The sequence below is a fragment of the Aspergillus saccharolyticus genome (genome assembly GCF_003184585.1).
Source record: "Aspergillus saccharolyticus JOP 1030-1 unplaced genomic scaffold BP01scaffold_20, whole genome shotgun sequence".
Lineage (NCBI taxonomy): Eukaryota > Fungi > Ascomycota > Eurotiomycetes > Eurotiales > Aspergillaceae > Aspergillus > Aspergillus saccharolyticus.
This window is the reverse complement of record NW_020290630.1, coordinates 272666-294094: the sequence shown is the minus strand read 5'-3', so window position 1 is coordinate 294094 and position 21429 is coordinate 272666. Positions and strand designations below refer to the sequence as shown.

Below are 21429 nucleotides of genomic sequence, written 5' to 3'. Positions count from 1 at the left end.
TTATCCTCGTGGTAGTAATTCCTTGTGTACATCCCCCAAGTAAACGTACAATCAAACCAATTCCTAGCACTTGAGGCAAGCATTGGAGAATGCGGAGTATATTCAAGATGTGGCTTGCTCGTAAGCTGAGTAGATGCAAAAATTAGGCTAGAGCTCGGTGAGTATAATTTACCAGAAAATCCGTGACAAACATGCAGAACACTGAACTCGGTATGATACCACTCTGTCAGGGCCTCCTACTGAGCAGTCTCCATCGGTCATCTGGCCCGTTCCATCCAATGAGAAACCCATACAGCTGCACAAACGGGAACTTTCTGCCTAAATTCTCGCAAGACCGTAACGAGAAATACAATATGTTATTCTCAATGGAGAATTACATAGAATGATCGGCATTCTATGTACATCAACTCTGACAGGGATCCTATCTTACTGCATGATAGGTCTAGAATCACATTCCCTTCGTCCACGCGCTAAGGCAACCAGGAGGCGGACGTCTACTCCGCATTACCCATGTTGAATGAAACAGGAAAGCTGTGTAAAGGGGGGTAGGGCGGGCCTGAGCAAGGCAAGAGAAAGATGATCAGCATTGGAAGATTCGTAAGCGAGCCAGATATTTGAGGGCAAGCAGCAAAATCCGTATTCAATCTCTAGCTATTTAAACACCTTTGAGACGGCGCTATAGGTCGTCAGGCTCACTCAGTTACGGAGACAGCGGAAGTTGGCGGAATTTATTGATACTACTGACATATCTGGCCAGCAGAATGGGTGCCAGAATCTTCATGTATGGATTGAAGCGGAGGCCTTGGATGAGATTGCATTATTGACTTGCCATTCCAGCACTGCCGGCACAGGCTACGTTGGCGGCACAGTCCTCGACACTTTGACGAAGCGCCATCCGGAATACAAGATTACCGCGCTCCTGCGCAACGTCCCTGATGACTTTGCCGCACGTTATCCCAACGTTCGCGTCGTTCGCGGTACCTTCGACGATACCTAACTGATTGAGGATACAGCGGCTGAGAATGACGTCGTCATCCGTAAGTGACTTCACCCTGACCAGTTATGCTTCCCTCAAAGCAACGTCTTCCGCTGAATGTCCATACGCATATACTACTCAGACGGCGGAAAGCCGAAGCACCTCCCGAGCCTCCAAGCCCACATCGCTGGCCTCCTTCGCCGTTCTCAACCCGGACCCGGTTTTCTAATCCGTCTCGCCGGCACCGGTATCATCGCCGACTGGCAGAACGGACCTTACGCCGAGCTCAACCCAAAGGTTTGGTCTGACATCGACGATATCGAGGAGATCACCAGTTTCCCCGAGGAATATCTGCACCGACCAGCCGACAAGATCTTGCAAGCCGCCGCCGCTCAACATGGTGACAGACTCAAAACGGCGATCATCTGCCCGTCAGGCATCTACGGACCAGGAAGGGGACCCGGCAACATCCGCAGCCTGCTCATACCCGAGATGTGCGAGAATATGCTCGAATTGGGATACTCCTTCTATGCGCTGACGGGCGCAAACCGGAGGTCGTGGATTCATGTTGACGATGTGGCTAACATATATCTCAAGCTTGTGGAGGCTGCTGTCGCAGGGGGAGGAGATGCGACGTGGGGGAAGGAGGTAAGTCACAACAAGGTAGTCAGTCCCGCATCTACACAGATAAACTGATTCAATGCAACACAGGGGTACTACTTTGCCACCAGCCAAGAAATGTCGCAGCTGGATCTGGCCCGGGAGGCGGGTAAGATCCTCCACAAACACGGTCTGATTCCCACGAGCGAGCCGAAGAGTTTGTCTGTTGAGACTGTGAGAGAGATGCGGGGGGGCTCGAGCTGGGAGCCGATGGGAGTGTACACCTGGGCCTGTAACACGCGGGTGCGCGCCGATCGCGCAAAATCTCTCTTGGGTTTTGCCCCGAGTGCACCCAGTGTCCAGAGTGCCTTGGAGGCGGATCTTCTAGATGCTGTCCAGCATGTCAAGGAAAATGGGCCAACGTATTGTCCGGGACTTCGGCTTTAGGCAGGAGACTGGCCTACCCTTCAATATGGGCTCATCTTGTACGGTGTTCACTTCTGAGTGTCATGTCGAGTTCTGTGCATTCTTGACCACACTCGATCAAGCTTGAGAGGCCCACTGATTTCGCATTCAGTCGGATTTTACGTTTCTGTTAAGTAACCATCTCGCTCTCAGGTCTTTCGATTGCAGAGTCCGCAACCATTTGAATATGATCCGTCTCTTTATGGTCGATGAACATAAGAGTCTCGTTGGTACACCTGTTCTCACAAGATCAAAACGACTAATGTGGTCCTCAAAACGTAACGTTACGTGGAGATTCTTAACCACTATTCTCTAACTGTAATTCAGTCGGGTTGCTTCCGTCCATAGTTCTATCAGCGAATTGATCTATTGAATGTGTTTCCTGAGACGTAGGGGTTCGTATGTAAAATGATCCGGGGCAAGAATCTCTTCTAAGGCAGGCAAGGTTGAAGCGAAAGCCCGCTGTTTGATTTCCGCCAAGCACGAACAACTTAGGGCTAACGGGATCGATCGGACACCGAACCAGCGCGACACCAAACCGTCGTTTTCCTATATGACTATTACTGCAAAAGCAGCAACTTAATAATAACGATAGAGACTTTATATCTTATTTAATCTATCTAACTTAAAGAAATAGTAGAGTAGTAATTTTTATAGTAGTAGTTATATAGGAAAACGACAGTTCGGTGTCGCGCTGGTTCGGTGTCGCGCCGGTTCGCTTTCCGATAATGTACTCTGTAGTTCAGTGTCTGCTTATGTTATCGGACAGCGAACCGGCGCGACACCGAACCGTCGTTTCTTACTATAGCTACTACTTAAAGCCAGACCTTCTACTATTTATTAGCATTTGATGAAGATAGTATAATCAATTATTCTATTACTACTGAATATTAGGTACTAGACAGTTACTTGAAGTTCTATTTTATCAGTCGTAGCTATAGTAAGAAACGCCGGTTCGGTGTCCGATCGATCCTGTTAATGTAATCGGACACCCAACCGGCGCTACACCGAACCGTCGTTTCTTACTATAGCCACCACTCAAAGCTGGAACTTCTACTATTTATTAGTATTTGATGAATATAGTATAATTTTCTTATTCTATTACTACTAAATATTGGCTACTAGACAGTTACTTAGTTCTATTTTATCGGTCGTAGCTATAGTAAGAAACGCCGGTTCGGTGTCGCGCCGGCTCGGTGTCCGATTACTCAACTATGCAAGCTGTTTACGTAAACGGACACCGAACCGGCGCGACACCGAACCGGCGGCAGCAGTTGCCTGCACCAACTCTTTCCGAGGCTTCAATTGATAGGAAACACCTTGAGAAGGCTATATATATTTGATTACTCTTGCTTCTCTTGGGGTATTCCCACTGAGTATATCGCTCACAGTTCTACTCTTATTAATACTACAGCGGGCTGGCCGGCGCGCCCTGGGCGGCCTTGGTCCCGCGGCCTGAATTACTTTATTCTCTTGCACCTGAGCTAGATTGAGTTTATGATTTACTATTAGAGTAACTCCCTTGTATTGAATAGAAGTTCTTACGAAAATTACTTCTTTATGTGCAGTGTGATTTGATGATATCAGAGTAATCTTTCTCAAGATACTCATTCTTATATTGAAAGTAGCTATATAGGTGAACATGATAAATAACTTTCCTTGTAGAAAGGCATCCACACGAGATTTGAGTGTCTGATCAAATCGTATCTGCTGAGACGACCATAGCTTACAAAGTTCAATCGATTGAGCGATGGAAGCACATCTCCCATCTTCAAGATATTGGTGTTCTGATCGGGGCTTGCATGGCCGCCGGTTCGGTGTCGCGCCGGTTCGGTGTCCGATAACATACTCTGTAGGTTAGTTCGGTGTCTGATTAAGTTATTGGACACCGAACCGGCGCGACACCGAACCGTCGTTTTCCTATACAACTACTACTATAAAAATTACAACTCTACCATTTCTTTAAGTTAGATAGATTAAATCTCTATGGATATTAACAAGTAGCTACTTTTATAGTAGTAGTCATATAGGAATCTACCATTTCTTTGAGTTAGATAGATTAAATAAGATATAAAGTCTCTATGGATATTAACAAGTAGCTACTTTTATAGTAGTAGTCATATAGGAAAACGACGGTTCGCTGTCGCGCCGGTTCGGTGTCCGACTACGCTACATCTTGGAACCCCAGTGACCTGCAGCCTCAATAACGACTTGAGATATGGTGGATCGACTACGCCGGTATTCTGTCTTAGTTTCAAAAGTACAAATAGCATATATCGACTTTCAATCACCGATGCAAGCGCGTTTCCGAGGATGGGGCTCATTGCGATATCTTTATTGAAGCATCACTCCAGCAATGAAGAAGCAGGGCAGCAATGGTAAGTAGCCTATCAGAAAGCGATGGGCTCTCGATTTGCCTTTGCTTTACTATCACGTCTGGAGCCTCTCATCAGAATCAGAAGAGGTGAAGTGAAGTGAATCATCGGACACACCCTCTTGCACAGGGCGATATCAGAAGTAATGCATGTAACGAGTACGGACTGTTGGGTCACTGGTCAAGTCTCAGTGATATTGAAGAGGAATTGTAGTAGCTATCCCAAAACGGTAAGAGAGTGAGCAGAAAAGAGGAGGAGGAAGAGAAAGAAAAAGGCCGGTAAGACAAAAAATAGAAAAGGCCGCTTTCCCCTTTTGTGTCATTGCAACAATCGCGTTTCTTCTTTCCTATCTGGAGTATCTACAGCAAGATTCCACTTTTTTACCAAAAACATACATGGAGGAGGTCATAGTCAATAGTGCCTCTAGTTCTAGATACCCTGTACTGCACATCTAGCTTTCAATCCAGTCAAGGTCAAATCTCATGTGGTATAAGTCAACTAGATCTACATACCAGCAGCCTGCAATGCACGTGGAAGCTCAGACAAGCCCCCGTGAAGACCGAAGGTCCAATATAAGTGATCCACACGGCAGATACTAGCAGGACAAGTACTCTGCGTACCGCAGCGCCAGAAAAGCTGGCCATCACGGTCGACTCCAACGTGTATTGTGCCTTGAGCTGTGCAACATTGCTTCGGTTAAGCAAGGTGCTTGTTTATTGATAATGATAAAGGTAAAGGGGTCAGTTATGGCAGAACCAATCCACACCTAGCAGTCTTCCCAGACATGAAAATGTACCTGACTCTGGACGCCCCAGCCTCTTGGGTCTGTTGGCAGCAAAACTCTGTCACACATCATTCACTGGACCATACAGAACGACATCACGCGACGGAGAATGTATTTGAGATCATTTGGCTTGATTGTCTCTATCTTGCCTGCAATCGGCAGGATATTAGGTATATCAGAAGTACACTATGTACAGGAAAGCCAGCTAAGCTGTGGCCAAGCTGGGCAGGAAGGCTATCATTCGTAGGATATCACGCAAACCCAGTGATAATCGGAATAAAGTGACATTTTCGCTCAAGTTCGCCGCCCATCCCTATGCGAGAGGAAGAACAAAGAGTGTCTAATGAACAAGCCATGCAAACGCGAAAACAACATCCCTTTTGAAAGCCACGTACGCCGGGACCAAGACACCTCCTGGGATATGAATGGAATTATGGAAACAAACAAAGCAAGGCTAGAGGTTCCTCCGAGAGAGTACTAGGGAATAATTCGAGAATAGCGGAGGAGAAAAGCCAGCGTGGACGAGACAATGAATCAAGACTGGAAATGGGGTATGAGGAAGAGCAAATAGGTATACACATGCGAGAAAAAACCGAGCTTGGAATCATTGGGAGGTGGAGTATTAAAAACAGCTTGTTGCACAGGTGGTATTGTGAAAACGCTCAGACATGGCTCTGACTGGATTGCGACTGGCGCGACGTAGACCGTCGGCTGCGGTGGGACGGCGCACGCTCAGGAGGGACATGATCAAAATGGGGGAGAAGCTCGGGGTTTTGACTCGGCGGTGTCTTCGACGTAGCCTTGAAGCTTCCCACGATTTGGTCATCCGCAGCAGTGTCTGGATGAATCTCAATGCCCTGTTGCTTGTCCAACCCTCCGTGCGGGCTGTTGGCCTGAATCTTGAAAGGCTCGCCATCTCCGTGGGTCCGTTCAATGGGAGACCAGCCTGCGATGCTGCCTGCCACAACACCGGCCATAGCAGCCGCTGGCCCGAATGCCGAATTTGAACGAGACCTCGTGCGCCGTCTAGACCGTGATTCCGGAGTCGCGGGCATGGGGGGCGTGCTGTCGCTGTTGTTTTCCACGGGTGTACCAGGGATCGAGTTCTCGCGAGATCGGGATGACCGTGATCCGCTTCGAGATCTGGGTAGAAGTTCTTCAGGGTGCTGCAGCTTGTGCTTCAAGTGCCGGAGACGACCTCCGCGAACAGTCTTGAGGAACTTCAACTGATCCCGGATCTCCTCCAGGGCAGGATTCCACTCAAAGCGGCGATCCTCGTCAGAAACCCAGAGCTCGGGTCCCTTCTTGCGGTGCCAGAAGGTGGGAATAAGCTTGGCGATAAGAGCATCTGGGATCAAGCGAATAATCACGCCTACTGGGAGGGAGATAACTCCCAAGACCAGAGACACAGCCCATTGAGGACCATTGAGCCGTTCGACTGAAAATGCCTGGCCACCAACAAAGATGATGAGAATCTGTCCTCCGATGATGATTAATTGGATTCCAATGAACCACGCATTCTTCAACATCCCTTCGAAAATATTGAGATTGTTATCGAGACGGCGAGAGTTCCATTGGTTGAAAATCTGCATCCAGACAAAGGTGTTGAACACGACCGTTTGCATGTGCGAAGTATCCTCCTCTGAATGGTAGTGGAAGATCGAGTTTCCGGCAAAGTTTAGGACAAGAGTGACAACCAGTTGATAGATACTCTGTCCAATGATCATCTTCCACATGGTCGGCGTAATGAGGGGTGCAGACTTGGGTTCAGGCCTGCGGTCGAGAACATGAGGGGATGGTGGGTCCGTTGCCAGAGCGAGAGCAGCAAAGGTATCCATGATAAGGTTGACCCAGAGAAGCTGCACTGCAGTCAGGACCGACTCCTCGTCACCGCTTGCAACTGCCGAGATAAACGTGAGAAGGACAGCTGTCACGTTCACAGTGAGTTGGAACTGCAAAAACTTCTTGACGGCGTCGTTCACAGTTCGACCCCAAGCCATCGCCTTGATGATGGAGGTGAAGTTGTCGTCCATGAGGATAATATCAGAAGCTTCCTTCGCAACCTCTGTACCAGAGATACCCATTGAGAAACCGACATCAGCAGTCTTGAGCGCCTGAGCATCATTGGTACCATCGCCCGTCACGGCAACAGTTTCACCAAGCTTCTTCAGCTGAGCGACCAGAATCTTCTTGTCATCAGGGCTCGACCGGGCCAATACCTGCAACCGAGGAATAATCTGAGTCATCTGGCGGCTGCTCAACTGACGAAATTTGGGTCCCTCGATAGCGATTCCTCCCGGCGTGAAAATTCCACACTCCTGAGCAATAGCCTTGGCGGTTGTGATGTTATCACCAGTCACCATCCGCACGAAAACGCCCGCACGTTGGCATTGGTGCACCGATTCCGTTACACCTTGGCGTAGTGGATCCTGGATACCAAAGACACCGAGAATGACCATATCCTTGAAGACCGAGTCGAAGACCGCAAGTGAGCGATCTTCTTCCTGGGTGGCTGCACCGCGTGGCGGCCACTGCTCAAAGTCACGATAGACTAGACCGATGGTTCGCAGTGAATGGGAAGCATAATGATCAATGACCTTGTCCAGGACTGATCGGTCCTCGTCAGACATGGTAACCTCAGAAAGATCTTTCCTAGCATCACGGACAATCTTGGTCGAGCGAGCCACCAAGATTTCCGATGCGCCCTTGACTAACATCCGGTATTTACCGTTCTCCATTTTGACAACCACAGCCATGCACTTGCGTCCCGAGTCGAAAGGGACCATTTGAGCAATGGTCGCATTATCTCGTGCTTCACTGACTGACCCCATTCCGAGGTACGTCCGGGCAAATCCCAAGAGTGCAGTCTCGGTCTTTGAGCCGACAAAGGTCGCTATCCCATCCTGCTCTCCTTCAAAGGCAGTTGAGTTGATCACAATCGATTTGACCAACAGGTCCTTGGCTGGGGCAGAAAGGCTAGAAGCAAATTCCGAGGGAGATACGGTGGTCACCGGGTCCCGGCCGCGGTCATCGTCCGCACGGAGAGCCGGTCCTGAAGACTTGTCTCCGAAACGGAGGTTCTTACCCAGGGTGGCAGCCACAGCAGTCATCTTATTTTCTGTCAATGTGCCGGTCTTATCGGAGCAAATAGTGGTCGCATTTCCCATGGTTTCACATGCTCTCAGCAGTCGTACAAGGTTGTTGTCCTTAAGCATTCGGGTCGTCGCAAAGGCAAGCGCAAGAGTGACGGCGAGTGGTAAGCCTTCCGGGACAGCAACAACAATCACAGTCACAGCAACAATAAATATTTGCAGGAAAGCTTGGCCTTTTTCGGAGGCACCTTCCATGTCCTTCAGCTGAGCGAGGAACTTGATGAAGAGAACAACGAATAGGAGCAATCCAGAGGCGAGACCGAGCTTGGCGATGTGTTCGGCCAGTACGTTCAACTTGGACTGAAGCGGAGTCGTCTGGCCCTCATCTTGAAGCGACATCATTGTTTTTCCGTAGGTCGAATTGACGCCAACCGCGGTGACCAAGAAAGTTCCTACACCTTCCGAAACCTTCGCACCTGAGACGATGAACGGATCATGCTTCGACAAGTTGTCGTGATGCTCAATTGCACGGTATACATCATCGGCAGGCATCTTCCGAAGCACATCCGACTCACCAGTGGCGGAGGACTCGTCACATTTGACATTATGACCCTCGATGAAAATCCCATCCACGGGAATCATGTCACCCGGTTCCAGATGCATGACATCGCCCACCAGGACATCATGAACCGATATCTCAGAGGTCTTCCCGGATCGAATCACCTTGACAAGACGATCATCCTTTTTCTTGTTGAGTTTGACGAATTGGCGCTCTTTCTGCCAGTCATTTGCGGCTCCGACAATCACGACAATCAGAATCGCCACAATGATCGCAACGCCTTCAACCCATTGGACTCTGGCCTCTTTGCCGGTGGCTGTCACAGATTGGTATATACCAAGAGCAAGAGAGATAATGGCCGCAATTGTCAGCAAGATCAGCACTTTGTCGTTATATGCAATCCACGCCAGCTCCAGGAAACTTTTGGCCTTTCTTTCAGGAAGCTTGTTTGTCCCATAAACGCGTGTCCGATCCGTAAACAAACTATCGCCGGGTTTCGCGCTAGAGCTCGTTCCAGCGGGTGTGGTGCGCGGACCCGGGGGAGAAGAGGACTTGGGTGTTGTTTGGGTCGCCTGTGAAGCCGTGGCGTCTGCAAAGCTCACAACGCCGTCCAACTCATCCTCATCTAAGCTCAGGCCACCTCGAGCGTCGGTGCGCAGCCCTTTCTCAATTCCACGAAGCCCACCGAGAGCATGCAGAGCCCCGAGACTCTTCGGGTTCAAAAGCTTGTTCAACTGGCCAGGTGAAAAGGCAAACTTGTTATCCTCCACTTCGAATTCGGCTTCTCGGCCTGGGTCAGGCTTCAGCGCATCCTCGTCGTTGACTATTGTGTTCTGCGTCAAATCTGTGTTGGATCCGTGCGATGCAGTCGGTGCGTATGTATCGCCACCGTACGAGCTCGTCGTCTGATTCGAGTCCTGTGACTCTAGCGAATTCCCACGAGACCTTGTGCCTGGTACAGCCAGGTAGTTCGAATTGGACATGGAGTCGGCCATTTTCGATGCGGGAGAAGAGAAGTTATGCGGTGAGGTCGGTCGACTTTCGTTATCTCTGGCTTCGGAGGAAGCCGCCGAGCGGAGGGAAGTAGGCGAGACTCCGCCGTTATTCAAAAGAGCACTGGTGTCATTCGCATCGACATTGTCCGTTGAAATGTGCAGCGAAGGTTGCGGCGAGGCGGGCAAAACCTGCACTGGCGGTCGGCTGTGTTCGTGTGAGGAAGAGGTCACGGCGGAGGTGTCAATGGTGATTGTCGGGGCCCGCTCCCGGCGCAGGGGAGTCGACCCTGAGTGCCTGGGATCCTGGCCATCGGGTCCGGAGTCTTGCATGATCGTCCAGGGGAGGGTACGACCGAGGACGGACTGTGGGTCTTGGAAGCAAGAAGAACAAGGCAAGAATGGGAAGGGGATAAATTAATATGGAGTGGAATGCGGTCCGGGAAGGAGAAAATCGGTCGAGTGCTGCGGTATCATGTGTTTCCGACGCCAGACATTCAAGGGGACGAAACTCATTCCAGGGCGCACAAGGAGAGAATTAAGCTCAAGAGTAAATCATGGGATTCAACAGTGGTCTAGGATATCCCATGTGGTCTAACTGGACGAAGTCTACCGAATGTCGCGATGTGGCCGCAAACCGGATCCTGGTGTCAAGTCACGTCTGCGTCAAACAACCCGCCAAGAATAATCCGATGTATTATAGGCGCGCCCAGATCAGGCGTCGAGTCAGCGACTGATGGGAGGGAGGGAAAGGGAAGAGGCGAAAAACGGTCGTGGACGCCGAAGGTTGACCAAATTATCAGGAGCAAAGAGCCAGACCGCGTAGTGTGTATCAGAAGCGCAATCAAGCGGGACGATCCTCAAAACGACGATTCCACCACCCAGGTCTTGACAGCTCCCTGGTCACTCGTGACACTTGGTTGTACTGTCGATATATCAATGTTGAGCCAGATTGAAATGTGATAGTCTGAGATTAACACCAAGTAGCTCCGCGGAAACAGCGGGTCCGGGAGGGGGAGACTGGAGGAAAAGAAACGGGATGGAGGGATGTGAAGAGAGAGAAAGCGCGAGAATGATGAAACAACAAATGAAGGGATAATAATTAGAATTGAGTATTGACAGGGGCGAATAAGACCTGGCAGAGTACAAAAAGATGGATGAAGAGAGGGAGAAAGAGAGAGCCTGGAGAAAGAAGTGAGAGGTGGATTAACGGAGTAGAAGGGGATCCATTCCACCACCGGTTCAATTACGTCTTCGTTTTTTGGGGGGGGGGGAGAAAAGGAAGGAGGAAAGAGGAGCAGCTAGTATTCTGTGGACTATGTATGGTAACCAGATTACCATAGATGATACCACTAGTGCTCGGAAAGGTTTAAGAGAACCCTGCACTTGTCGTTCCCACCACCAATCAGAAGATCCAGCTGCTAAGTAAGTCGCCGTCAGATCCACTGGAGGGTCCACGGATTGGTCCAGATTCCCAGCTCCATCCATGAAACGGTCCGGTCATCTTCTCGATTGCAGATACCATCCATTGCAATGGAAGTATACATATTTGCGGACAATGAAGCACTACCTATTCTCCCATTCATCTTCAATACTTGTGATGGTCAGTAAGCATGGTGGAATCTGTCGGCTGGAGCCACGAGAGTACCCCCAACCACGCCTCTTCTTGCCACTCCAGCTAGACGCGCTGCTTGGGTACAAACTACTAATGTAACTTACTTACCCAATAACGAGAAGTTGTTGCAGAAGCTCCCACCCCGGCTGGGCTGTAACCTCACTCGTCGGTTCCGGTTTGCACTGCCTCACTCGACTCCCCGTCATCAAAGTAATTTTTTTTCCTTTTTTCCCTAACTATTCTTCCTGTCTCCCCTTTTTTTTTTCTCATCCCGGACTTTAATTGATTAACTCATGTCATTATCATGGCTGGGCCGCGGTATCTAGAATTTCGACTTTCATCTTGCTTAATTAGATTGAAATTGTTGGATGATGTCGGTTTGTAGTACGGAATACGGAGTAGTCCAGAACCTCAACTCCCTCCCCATGACAACATCCATTGAAAAGCGGAGTAATCAACCTAGTCGCACTGTCAATGCTGGACGAGACGAGTCGTCCAGCAGGTTCAGTGGTCACAGCTAGCGCTCGCATCACTAGACTTAACTACTAATGCTTTGCCTTGCCACCTCGTAGTCGGCAAGAAAGAGCGAGCTGGGTTCAGATTCTGCCCATGCCAAGTTAATTGTACCGTACAAAGTACTCGGGGATGGTCCTGTACGTACCTGCCTGCCACTAACTATCGCCTCACGCTCTCCGAATCCGACAAACGAACTTCCGTGCGTCCTGAGAGAAATCCGGCCACTGATTATCTCCCCCAGCCAAGGGAGTCAGGACCCTCCCTGTCTGGGTCCTGACTCCCCACCCCGCGCATAGAAGTCTCTAGACCAAAGTATAAAGAGTTGTTACATTGGGTTCAGTAGTTATCTTCTATCAAGTTATCGACCACTAGTGATCATTCCAGTCTCGATGATCAGTCACGGGTTGTTAATCAATACTCGATAATGATGACCGCTACTTGATGCCACCATATTCTGCGATGACCAGTAGAGGAAGACCCACCTTGATTGCAAGATTGCTATACCCACCCACCCTCTATTAGACTAGACGGGGGAAGGGAGAAAGTGGAAAAAGACATCCTGCTTTATACTACTCCGTACTCCCATCCATGATGTTTAACCCTACTCAGTAACGAGTAACCACTACAGCACGCACAGAATCCAGTTTCTGATATCCAGCCAGGTTGAGTCTTGACCTGACTTCTACCCTAAAAAATGACAAGCCCCTGCAACCCAAATAGAGGCGACGCCGCCCCGGGAGCCCGAAACCCAAGTGCAGTCCGTCCTCACCACCGGTCCTCAGGGCATGGAATCCAGATGCGGATAGACATCCTTGGCACAAGGGGGCGGTGCAAAGAAGGGGAGAAAGAGACCCATCCATTCACGTCGTTCAGTTACGCAACCGCGGGTTCTGCGCACTGATTAGCAAGTTACTCCGTAGTAACCACATCATTGCAGATTAAGGTTGAGTGCTTTACTATGCACATTTTTCTCCTATCACTGATTGGGTCTATTGAATGTGATTCCGCTGTACCGAGTATTGGAAAATGTCCTTTGGCTTCACTTTGGGTGTTGTTCGTTCGGCGTTTAACGACGGCATGACATCAAATGGTTCGGACAGCATGAGCACATGTCTTTCTCATTTCATACCGTACCTAGCACTCTTTTAGCGTTGAACGACTTTCTGGTGGCTCTATCTATCATGACTTGATAGCATTAAGTTATCTCCCGGGCTCACAATCTCAGCTGCTACGCATATACGCACCCATGCGACATCAAACTCCATCTCCCTTATCCAGACAATCGAGACATACAATACTCACCATAGACCCAACAAATCTAATCCCTAGCATAGCGAAACACGACCTAGAGGACTGAATACTCTATCCTCGACCATACCACCACAACAATACTAGCCAGTCCTATACCCTAACTATCTATCCTCCTCACTAGAACACAGATAGAGGTACTGTAGGTGCAAACTGTAGCCCTCCTCCCCAGTCACCTCGACACCTCGACGTATCTACATACTGTACATAGTCTAACCCTAGACTCGGCAACTGCCCCTCCCTCCGACCTCCCCACTGGAGCCCGGTTCACCGCAAAGCATAGCCACAGTGTCTGTCGTCAGCTTGATTCAGTTGTCGCGGCATGAGGTTCCCGCGCAACAAAGTGGGTGGAAAACATTCATCCATCCGAACCACACACAGTAAACACAGCAAGTTAGGATGTTCGCTCGCCTAGACCGATCCGGTTCACGAAATCAGCTGGTTGAGTTGTTTGTCTCATCTCATTCGTGATGAGCTGGCGTGACATTTTCGAGTATGGATTCATGCTGTGATTATTGCAAGACAGCCTATAGCTTCCCCCCCCGCCCGCCCCACAGAAAGTATACTAGGTATCTTCTCCCCTGCACAGTTTTCATCTATTTAAATGGATGTAGGCCCCACCGATCTTCGGACAGGAGAACGAAACAGAAACACACCACATGATGATATTGAACCAGGAGGAACACACAGGCATGATGCAAGGGTAGAGCTATCTACCGTTATCTGCTCTGCTCCCCCGAAGTTAGTATGTGACTATCAAAGAAAGCTTGGGATACAGTACAAACTAATGCCACCCTAAATCCCTCCCGGATTGGGAGAAGGGATATGCGGTCACCCCCCGTTGACTTTCACAGCCACACAGACACACACACACACACACACACACCCCCATCGCAGAGATCTGACGGGATGATTGAGCCGAGACGTGATCCTGTTCGGAGACATTTGACCGACTGCGCGTAGTACTCGGTAAAACGACTAGTGCTATGCTGCGCTGTGGGCTGTGGGGGTGGAATGTGCGGCTACGGCTTCTACGACTGACTAGTTCGGATGACTATATGCTCTTGGGCCATCAATGACAAGGACATCAAGGCAAGCAAGTACTCTTAGTAGTTCGTACTGGATGTGATGGATCTCATTCTTCCCCGTCCACTCAGCAGACCCGTATTGCATTGCAAACCCTACCTAGTCAAATGCGCCTGAAAATGACTTCCCTAGCCATTTGCTCAATGTCCCAGTCCGGCCCAATCCAGCGTACATGCAAATATTCACCGTGACCATAGAATGACAGCTAGGACAGAACCACAAAAGAGAAAAAAAAACACAAAAGCAAAGAGGAGGCTAATGTACATACACACGCATCATGCCAATCCGTCGTTCCATTTCTTGTGCCATTTTACAAGAGTAGTAATTACACGTCTAAGATAGGGGGTGACTTCACTGCACCATGCTGCTGTCGAGCTCATCCCCATCGGTCGTGTCCACGTTCCAGAGCCCTAACTGTTCGCCTCCCAAGAGTCTCACCCCGGGCTTCGCTCGGGTGTTGACCATGGCTTTGCTGGCCAACGCCAACGCATCCATCAGCTCTTGCATTCGGCGCGCGGCCACAAAGCTGCGCGTCAACAGCTCGTTCTCTGAAACCTGGATCGCGAGGTTCATGCACTGCACAAGAAGCTCGCTGTTGAGAACACGAGCAGAGAAGTAAAGAGCATTGTGATAATCCAGGAAGACCTCGGGAATGTACATGGTCCGGATTTGTTCTAACTCTTCCTGCTCGGACGCTGTAAGGGGGGGAAAGTCAGTCGGACTTGAATCATCGGGTCGGACATGTGAGCGAGCTTACCGGTCTCAGCACCGACGAGCCACTCGCCGAGCATCTGGTCGATCGGTATGCTGACTAGATCCAAAGCATCTTGAACCTGTTCACGAAGATCTTTGATGGCGCCGGTGTCCCGCCCACGTCTCGTCCTATCGTTTCATGAGTATGCTGAAGTTGCACGAAGGTCGAGCATCAAAACTTACCGATCATATTTCTCCATAGCGAGGGCGAATTTCTCCATCCCATCAAACGCGACAATCAAACTTTCTAGGTCACGCATCACTTGCGACTGTTGTAGCAAAATGTTGGTGTCACCCACAGCTGGTTTGCCGTTTGTCTTGGAGCGACTCCGTTTGTGGGGAGAATTAAACAGTCTGCTCTTGATGGGGCTGGAAGGCTCCGAGCCAGTAGGCTCCTGTCCGTATGCGAGATCGAACGCATAGGCCGCCACATCAAATCCAAAGGATTCTCGCGAAATGGCAGAAAGATTCATGCGCTTGCTCAATTGCCTCGCAGCTGCCAAATTCCCGGATACTACAGCCTTGTTAGCATGACAATCAATGGTAGATGGAACCGTAGGAGACGGCAAACATACGATAGAATCGCCGGTATACCTGGGATCCGAGCTGACAGATCCTGCCCCATTGTCCGTCCACATGGCGGAGCCATTCAAGACTGCGAATCACTCGTTCATCTATGTCGGAGATCTCGGTTCCGATATAGTCATGCCTAGGCATAACCAATTCGCGATCGCCATCATGTCGTGTCACAACCTTAGAGGTTTGCTTCGTTGTCCGCGAATGGTCGATAGCGGACACTCTTTGGCTTACATACTCCCATTGGGTCTCCAAAATCTCTTCGACATTGATTCCATGTTTCTCCATGACTTCGACCAGACGCGTCCGTCTAGATCGGTCAATGATCTCAATCAGAACCCGTGCCAGAGCAATTCTCATGAGGTGAGCTGGAAGAAGCGAGGCATAAAGAGGGATAAGTTCCACAACGCCAGCGTCCTCAAGGTTGGAGATGTACCCAATGAGATTGACAGACGTGTCTTCGTGGTACCTGGTGTCCGATCGTACCAGTCCAAGGCGCCGAGTGATAATGAGCAGATGAGTTGCAATCCGTAAGGCATCGCGGTCATTGGCCGTAATCAGCAGGCTCTTCTCTACCTCCACAAACGACAATTCAGGAACCAGAGATGAGCCTTTCGCTGCGTCATTTGCGGCCTGTGAGACTGCATGGGCCAGTGTCCAGAAGAACTCGTCATACCCGCGGGACAAGATGGCTGCTTGAATAGTGCGGTATGGGTTACGAGCCTCGAGGCCAACGCGTTCATGTCCTCTGGTGTATTCAATGAACTTTTTCACTTCATCATAGCCTGCGGGTTCTGCAACAAAAGCCACTGGCGCAGTGGGCGAATGACTCAACTTCCGTTGCAACTGTTTGCAGAATCCTTGATAGCGGGAGATTACAACGCGGTTGAAATGAACGTAAAGGAAATCATCCCAATTTTGACAAACCTTGAAGGCGGCTTCTGTCTCGCCACAAAGCAACGAATAAACGGCTCGCTCAAAGTCTTCGATCTTTGGGTTCCGCGCAAGAGCACTGCAGGCGGCACCCCAAGACTCCTGAGACCGCCAATTCATGAAGCGTGTGTGCCCGTCGTCGACAGGAGTCCGTCCCCTGTGAGCCTTCATGTCAACACTAGAGCCGCAGATGCTGACGGCCCTCCAGGGCTCCAGCCTTTCTGCGGCCCAGTCCCGGATCTTCGACCAGTTCTCGCCCTCTCTAAGCATCTTCCAACATGTCATCCAGGTGGCACGTTCATAGTATTGGTCCTGTTTCTGGAGATTCTGCTTCTGTCGTGTGACCGCATCGGGATCCAACTGCGTGACCAAGGGTTCTGAGTCATCTGACTTCAACAGCGAAGCGGTGATTCCAGCGTCGTTAGGCTCCAGGGGCTGAGGCCAGGCTCGTAATCGCTTGTGTCCCTTGATCGTCTCCTTGGTGTAAAGCCAGCCGAAAGACCAAGATCCCTGGCCTCTCTCGGCTTGCGTTTCCAGCTTCGCGATCAGATTGTCGATATCCTTGGGGGAAGATGAATGCTTGGCGGTGTACTCGAGCCATTTCAGAATCACCACGCATTCTACCGCGTATGCGTCCGAGTCGAGGAACTGTTCCCAAACTTCACGGTCTGTTGAGTAGCGGTGCAGGTTCTGGAAGGCAGTTGCCTGTCTCTCTTTCGATTTGGCGACACGGATTGGGGTGGCAACAGTGATGAGGTTGCAGAATAGTTGCCAGGTGTTTTCCTCGAGTTTCATTCGCGCCAAGTCTTCTTCTGTCTTGGGATCCTTCTTTCCGTCGACCCGGTTGGCGCCAAACCCCAGCTTTGCGCGCTTCAAGGTGGCTTCTTTTTCAATCGCTTGGTGCTCTTCGTGCGCGAGCTGTTGGTAGCTTCTCACCAGCTGGTAGGCAGCCTTGTAGTCATCGAGTTCATCCGCCCGGCTTCCCCGCCGTTTGAAGCGATCCAGCCTCTCTGCGAAGTCCTCGATCTGACGCGTCACACGGTCCGCAGTATGGCGAAGAGAACCCATAGCTTTCTTTGCACCTGCTGAGGTGAATAGTTCCGGTGTAGCAGCATCAGCACTCCCGTTCAACGCGCGGCCATCCACTTGCCCATCGACAGGCATCATGTCTATCCCGGACTGCGCGGTGGGAGGGGGGCTGAGTTCCAAAGGCGATTCACTGCTATTCGAATCCTCGGCGGAGTTGTTCTCTGACCCGTCTTCTCCATCATCGTAATCTTCTTCCTCCTCCTCTTCTTCTTCTTCTTCTTCTTCTTCTTCTCCGTCGTCCTCTTCCTCTTCCTCTTCCTCTTCGGCTTGCTCCATATCCTCTTCATTGTCATTGGATTCGAGATCCTCGCCCTCATCCATAGGCTCGTCGTCGTCATCAATAATCTCGATGACGTCCGTATCATCGGGCGCATGTTGATGGGGCTGGACATCGCAAAGCTGTGTGTCAGCGCACCGCCTGGCCGGCTGTGTCAACAAAACCACAGGAACACTTACATTGACGGAGGTAAACCCGGTCGGGGCGCCCGAGCCCGACACCCTGGTCAGGGGAGCCATGAGCGCGACCAAGGAATTGACAAATTATTCTTGATGCGACTCTAGTTTGTGGTAGGAGTGATGGGGTGGATAGATGGGGGTGGTGGATTGTATGCGGGATAGGCGTGAAGCTCCCCAAGCACGGTTTGGGGAAGAACTGGAACTTCAAGTTCATTTCCACTTTCTTACAGGCCTTCTTTCTTGGCCGCCTTGTGTTTGGCGTGTTTGCTGTATTTGGTGAGACTGACCGCCCGAGCTATACTAACCCTAATCAGGTCTAGCGGAGACACACCCGCGCATTGAAATACCGTGATTTTTTTTCTCGCTTTCCTCTTCTTTTTTCTTTTCTCTCAACAAATGTCATATAGGCAGTCATTAGAGTCTCGGGGCGAGAGTTTTCAATATTCGTCCAGGTCAATCGGCCTCTTTGCGTGCTCACGATTGTCTTAGAGGAAGTTGGCAGTTCTTACAACTAGCCTAGCTCTTCACTTTTACATGAGAGCTCAGACTGCAAAGGAATTGTCACATTCAGCTTCGATGCTTCGACCGGATCTTCGCCTCTACAGTAGAACACATGAACTGGGCTCTGTACAGTATCTGCAGGGATGGTCTCTAGTAGTATGTACATGTACTCGAGGCACGAACAAGGGTCTAAGAAGATGCTCATGCAGCTAGGACTCCTGGCTTTTTTGCTTCATCCGCAGTCGCAGTAGACTGGGTTTGGGACAGCTAGGGGTCTTTGCGTCTTCACCTTGCTCCTTGTAGAATGAGTTGCAGCATTCGTAAAGAGCGTTAATCTGCGACTGGCACTTCTCTTCCTGGTATGAGTTCTTGGTCAGACAGGCTGACAGGTCTCGATCAGTGACATTTGCCCTAAACAAAGACTCGAGTGATTTACCTTGTATGGCACACTCCGGCTTGTCAACAGACGTTTCTCACATCTTTCTTGGAAGATAACTTACTGCGCGTGGATGACAAGGAGGGTCATATGCTAGGTCCTCTTTGAGTCCGCCCTGTCGACCGTCAATGAACTTGTTGAAGGCATATTCACTGTGACATTGTGATCCGCCTACCATGACGCAATGATATATAGCAATAACTTCACAGTGCAAGAACTGACGGAAAACAGCAAGCGGGCGGCAAATCAGGATTCAGAAACAATTGAAAGCAGAATCATGGAAGATAATAGAAAAAGATACAACAAAACTCGAGTTCCCGGTGTTGAAAAAATCAAGAAGGAAAGCAATGTCATTCACTGAGGTATCATCGCGTTGTCGAGTCCGCCTATCCAGTGTTGCTCCGGCCGATTGGACCTGCGCCGCAATAATAGATTCTCCGGCGGTCATCAGCGGTGGGGGAAGGTTGCTTCTGCCATCGCCTTCTATCCCATTAACTCCGATCTATTTCTCTTCAGCGCTTCCCTCTCTTTCGCCTCTCTATTTCTCCACAATCTCAACCTGAGCTCCTATATTTCATCATCAGCCCTTCTTCAACCCAAAATCTCCAGCAGTAAGATTTTATCTCCTCATCCTCCCATCACATCTCTCTCTCTTTTCAACCCCGAGCAAGCCCGCTCTACATGCGACAGGAACCGTTCCAGCGCTGACTTCTGCCTTGTCGCCTACAGAATCCAGCGCACCTCCAGGATAACCATACCTCTCAGCAAGATGGCCGATGCCAACGCCTCGCCTGCCGGTGGTGACGCCGCCGCGCCCCCGCCCGCCGAGCACCTGAACATCAAAGTCACCGACAACAACAACGAGGTCTTCTTCAAGATCAAGCGGTCAACCCAGTTGAAGAAGTTGATGGATGCGTTCTGCGATCGCCAGGGTAAACAGCCTTCAACGGTCCGTTTTCTGTTCGACGGTACCCGTGTGCGTCCTGAAGACACGCCAGACACTGTACGTGCCGCCTTCTTCCTTACTTTTGTCCATTATTCGCGCCCTTAGCGCCACCCACCGGCTGGGGGCCAGCGCTTTCAGGCTGTCGCCTCTGGCCAATAAACACCTACGCAAACTCGACTCTCTTTTGCCCCCATCTCACATAAAAGATACCAAGCTGACTTCTTCCCCGTTGATAGCTCGAGATGGCCGATGGAGACACCCTTGAGGTCCACCAGGAGCAGATCGGTGGTTAAATAGATCACTTGTTTTTTTCCATCCCGATGCATAATGATGAACGTGGCTCTTTTTCTCTTTCTCCCTTTTCATACATAATCTTCTACTTCAATATTAGCCAATTATTTCTTTCCGCTTCCCCTCTCTTCTCCGACTTCTCTCTCGGCCCCCTGTCTTTTTCCTAAATTCGTCGCATATGAAAAGAAGAAGAGGCGAGAAAACACGGCGCAAAATGGTGTTCAGTACGGAGGCGGCGCTTGCAAAAACCCGCTTCGACGGGCTTTGGCCACATGAATAGGGAGTCTTTTGGGACGTGGCATTTGCCAGCTACTAACATGAGTTTGGCCGAGAATAGAAACTATGTCCTGAACAGATGAGTTTTCTTCCTTCATTGCGGAGCCCGGGTGAGTCACTGCTTGCTTGGATGGTTGATACTTGTATAGCATGGGATGGAATCCAAGTGCTTTTTGCTCTTTCTGTCCGTCTTGGAAGTTCTGTAGCGAGGCGGTTCACCTTTTATGACTTCTAATTGATTGCGGTAAAGGATATCAGTTGGATTTTCCCAGCCTCTGTAGAAAGTATATTGTCGATGTACCTTATCTCTCCTCGGCTTTCATTACCCCGTCCCTCTGTCTAGCCTACAACGTCCCTGACTCTCCGACTGACGTGTTCAGGGTAGGCTTGTAACGAGTAAGCAGGGCTGCGCAGGGAATAATCAGACTTTTGCTAACAAAAGATGACCACTGCAAGCAAAAAAAATGATGTAGGTAAGCAAAAGCCGCGACACTAACTATAATGTATAGTTGTTAGTTAACTGGTTAACTAGTTAGTTAACTACGTAACTACTGCTTGTTATACTCTGATTACTAATAATATAATATTCTCTGCACTAGAACTAAAGACTCACGATGTACTTGGATTCCCAGCTGTACTAATGGCACATCATCTGAAGTTGTAATTACTTACTTAATTGAAGTGATTCTTCTTATCGCTTGTTATTTGTGCTCTATTGCGTTGCCTGAGTAACATAGTATATTATCTTCTTGACTAAGTTCATAGTATTTGTGGTGCTATTTTATGTCTTCTGAAACTTAGTAA

At 49.8% G+C, this 21429-nt stretch overlaps 5 protein-coding genes across 5 annotated transcripts; 2 read left to right on the top strand and 3 right to left on the bottom strand.

Annotated features, from left to right (window-relative positions):
• The first annotated feature begins 671 nt into the window (after window positions 1–671).
• BP01DRAFT_416647 (NAD-dependent epimerase/dehydratase family protein) lies at window positions 672–2301 on the top strand. The gene is made up of 5 exons (XM_025579210.1): window positions 672–781; window positions 838–977; window positions 1014–1037; window positions 1119–1624; window positions 1688–2301. Exons 1-5 carry the CDS (start codon window positions 762–764, stop codon window positions 2021–2023), a joined length of 1026 nt encoding a protein of 341 aa, XP_025430414.1. The 5' UTR covers window positions 672–761; the 3' UTR covers window positions 2024–2301.
• Window positions 2302–5654: 3353 nt separating this feature from the next.
• pmcA (putative P-type calcium ATPase) lies at window positions 5655–10288 on the bottom strand. The gene has a single exon (XM_025580147.1). The coding sequence runs from the start codon at window positions 10174–10176 to the stop codon at window positions 5863–5865; it is 4314 nt and encodes a 1437-aa protein (XP_025430413.1). The 5' UTR covers window positions 10177–10288; the 3' UTR covers window positions 5655–5862.
• A 4152-nt stretch (window positions 10289–14440) lies between these two features.
• BP01DRAFT_342782 (nucleoporin Nup84/Nup107 family protein) lies at window positions 14441–18359 on the bottom strand. The gene is made up of 5 exons (XM_025573493.1): window positions 18176–18359; window positions 15697–18103; window positions 15305–15635; window positions 15126–15250; window positions 14441–15063 (listed from the first exon to the last, which is right to left on the bottom strand). The coding sequence occupies exons 1-5, from the start codon at window positions 18233–18235 to the stop codon at window positions 14720–14722; spliced, it is 3267 nt and encodes a 1088-aa protein (XP_025430412.1). The 5' UTR covers window positions 18236–18359; the 3' UTR covers window positions 14441–14719.
• Window positions 18360–18751: 392 nt separating this feature from the next.
• On the bottom strand, window positions 18752–19472 carry BP01DRAFT_357742 (DUF1903-domain-containing protein). Its single transcript, XM_025575268.1, has 4 exons — window positions 19288–19472; window positions 19177–19227; window positions 19113–19125; window positions 18752–19058 (listed from the first exon to the last, which is right to left on the bottom strand). Exons 1-4 carry the CDS (start codon window positions 19288–19290, stop codon window positions 18886–18888), a joined length of 240 nt encoding a protein of 79 aa, XP_025430411.1. The 5' UTR covers window positions 19291–19472; the 3' UTR covers window positions 18752–18885.
• A 409-nt stretch (window positions 19473–19881) lies between these two features.
• Window positions 19882–20351, top strand: BP01DRAFT_374723 (SUMO family protein SMT3; the record flags this gene model as incomplete). Its single annotated transcript, XM_025576852.1, has 2 exons — window positions 19882–20115; window positions 20295–20351. The coding sequence occupies 2 exons, from the start codon at window positions 19882–19884 to the stop codon at window positions 20349–20351; spliced, it is 291 nt and encodes a 96-aa protein (XP_025430410.1).
• Between the last annotated feature and the right edge of the window lie 1078 nt (window positions 20352–21429).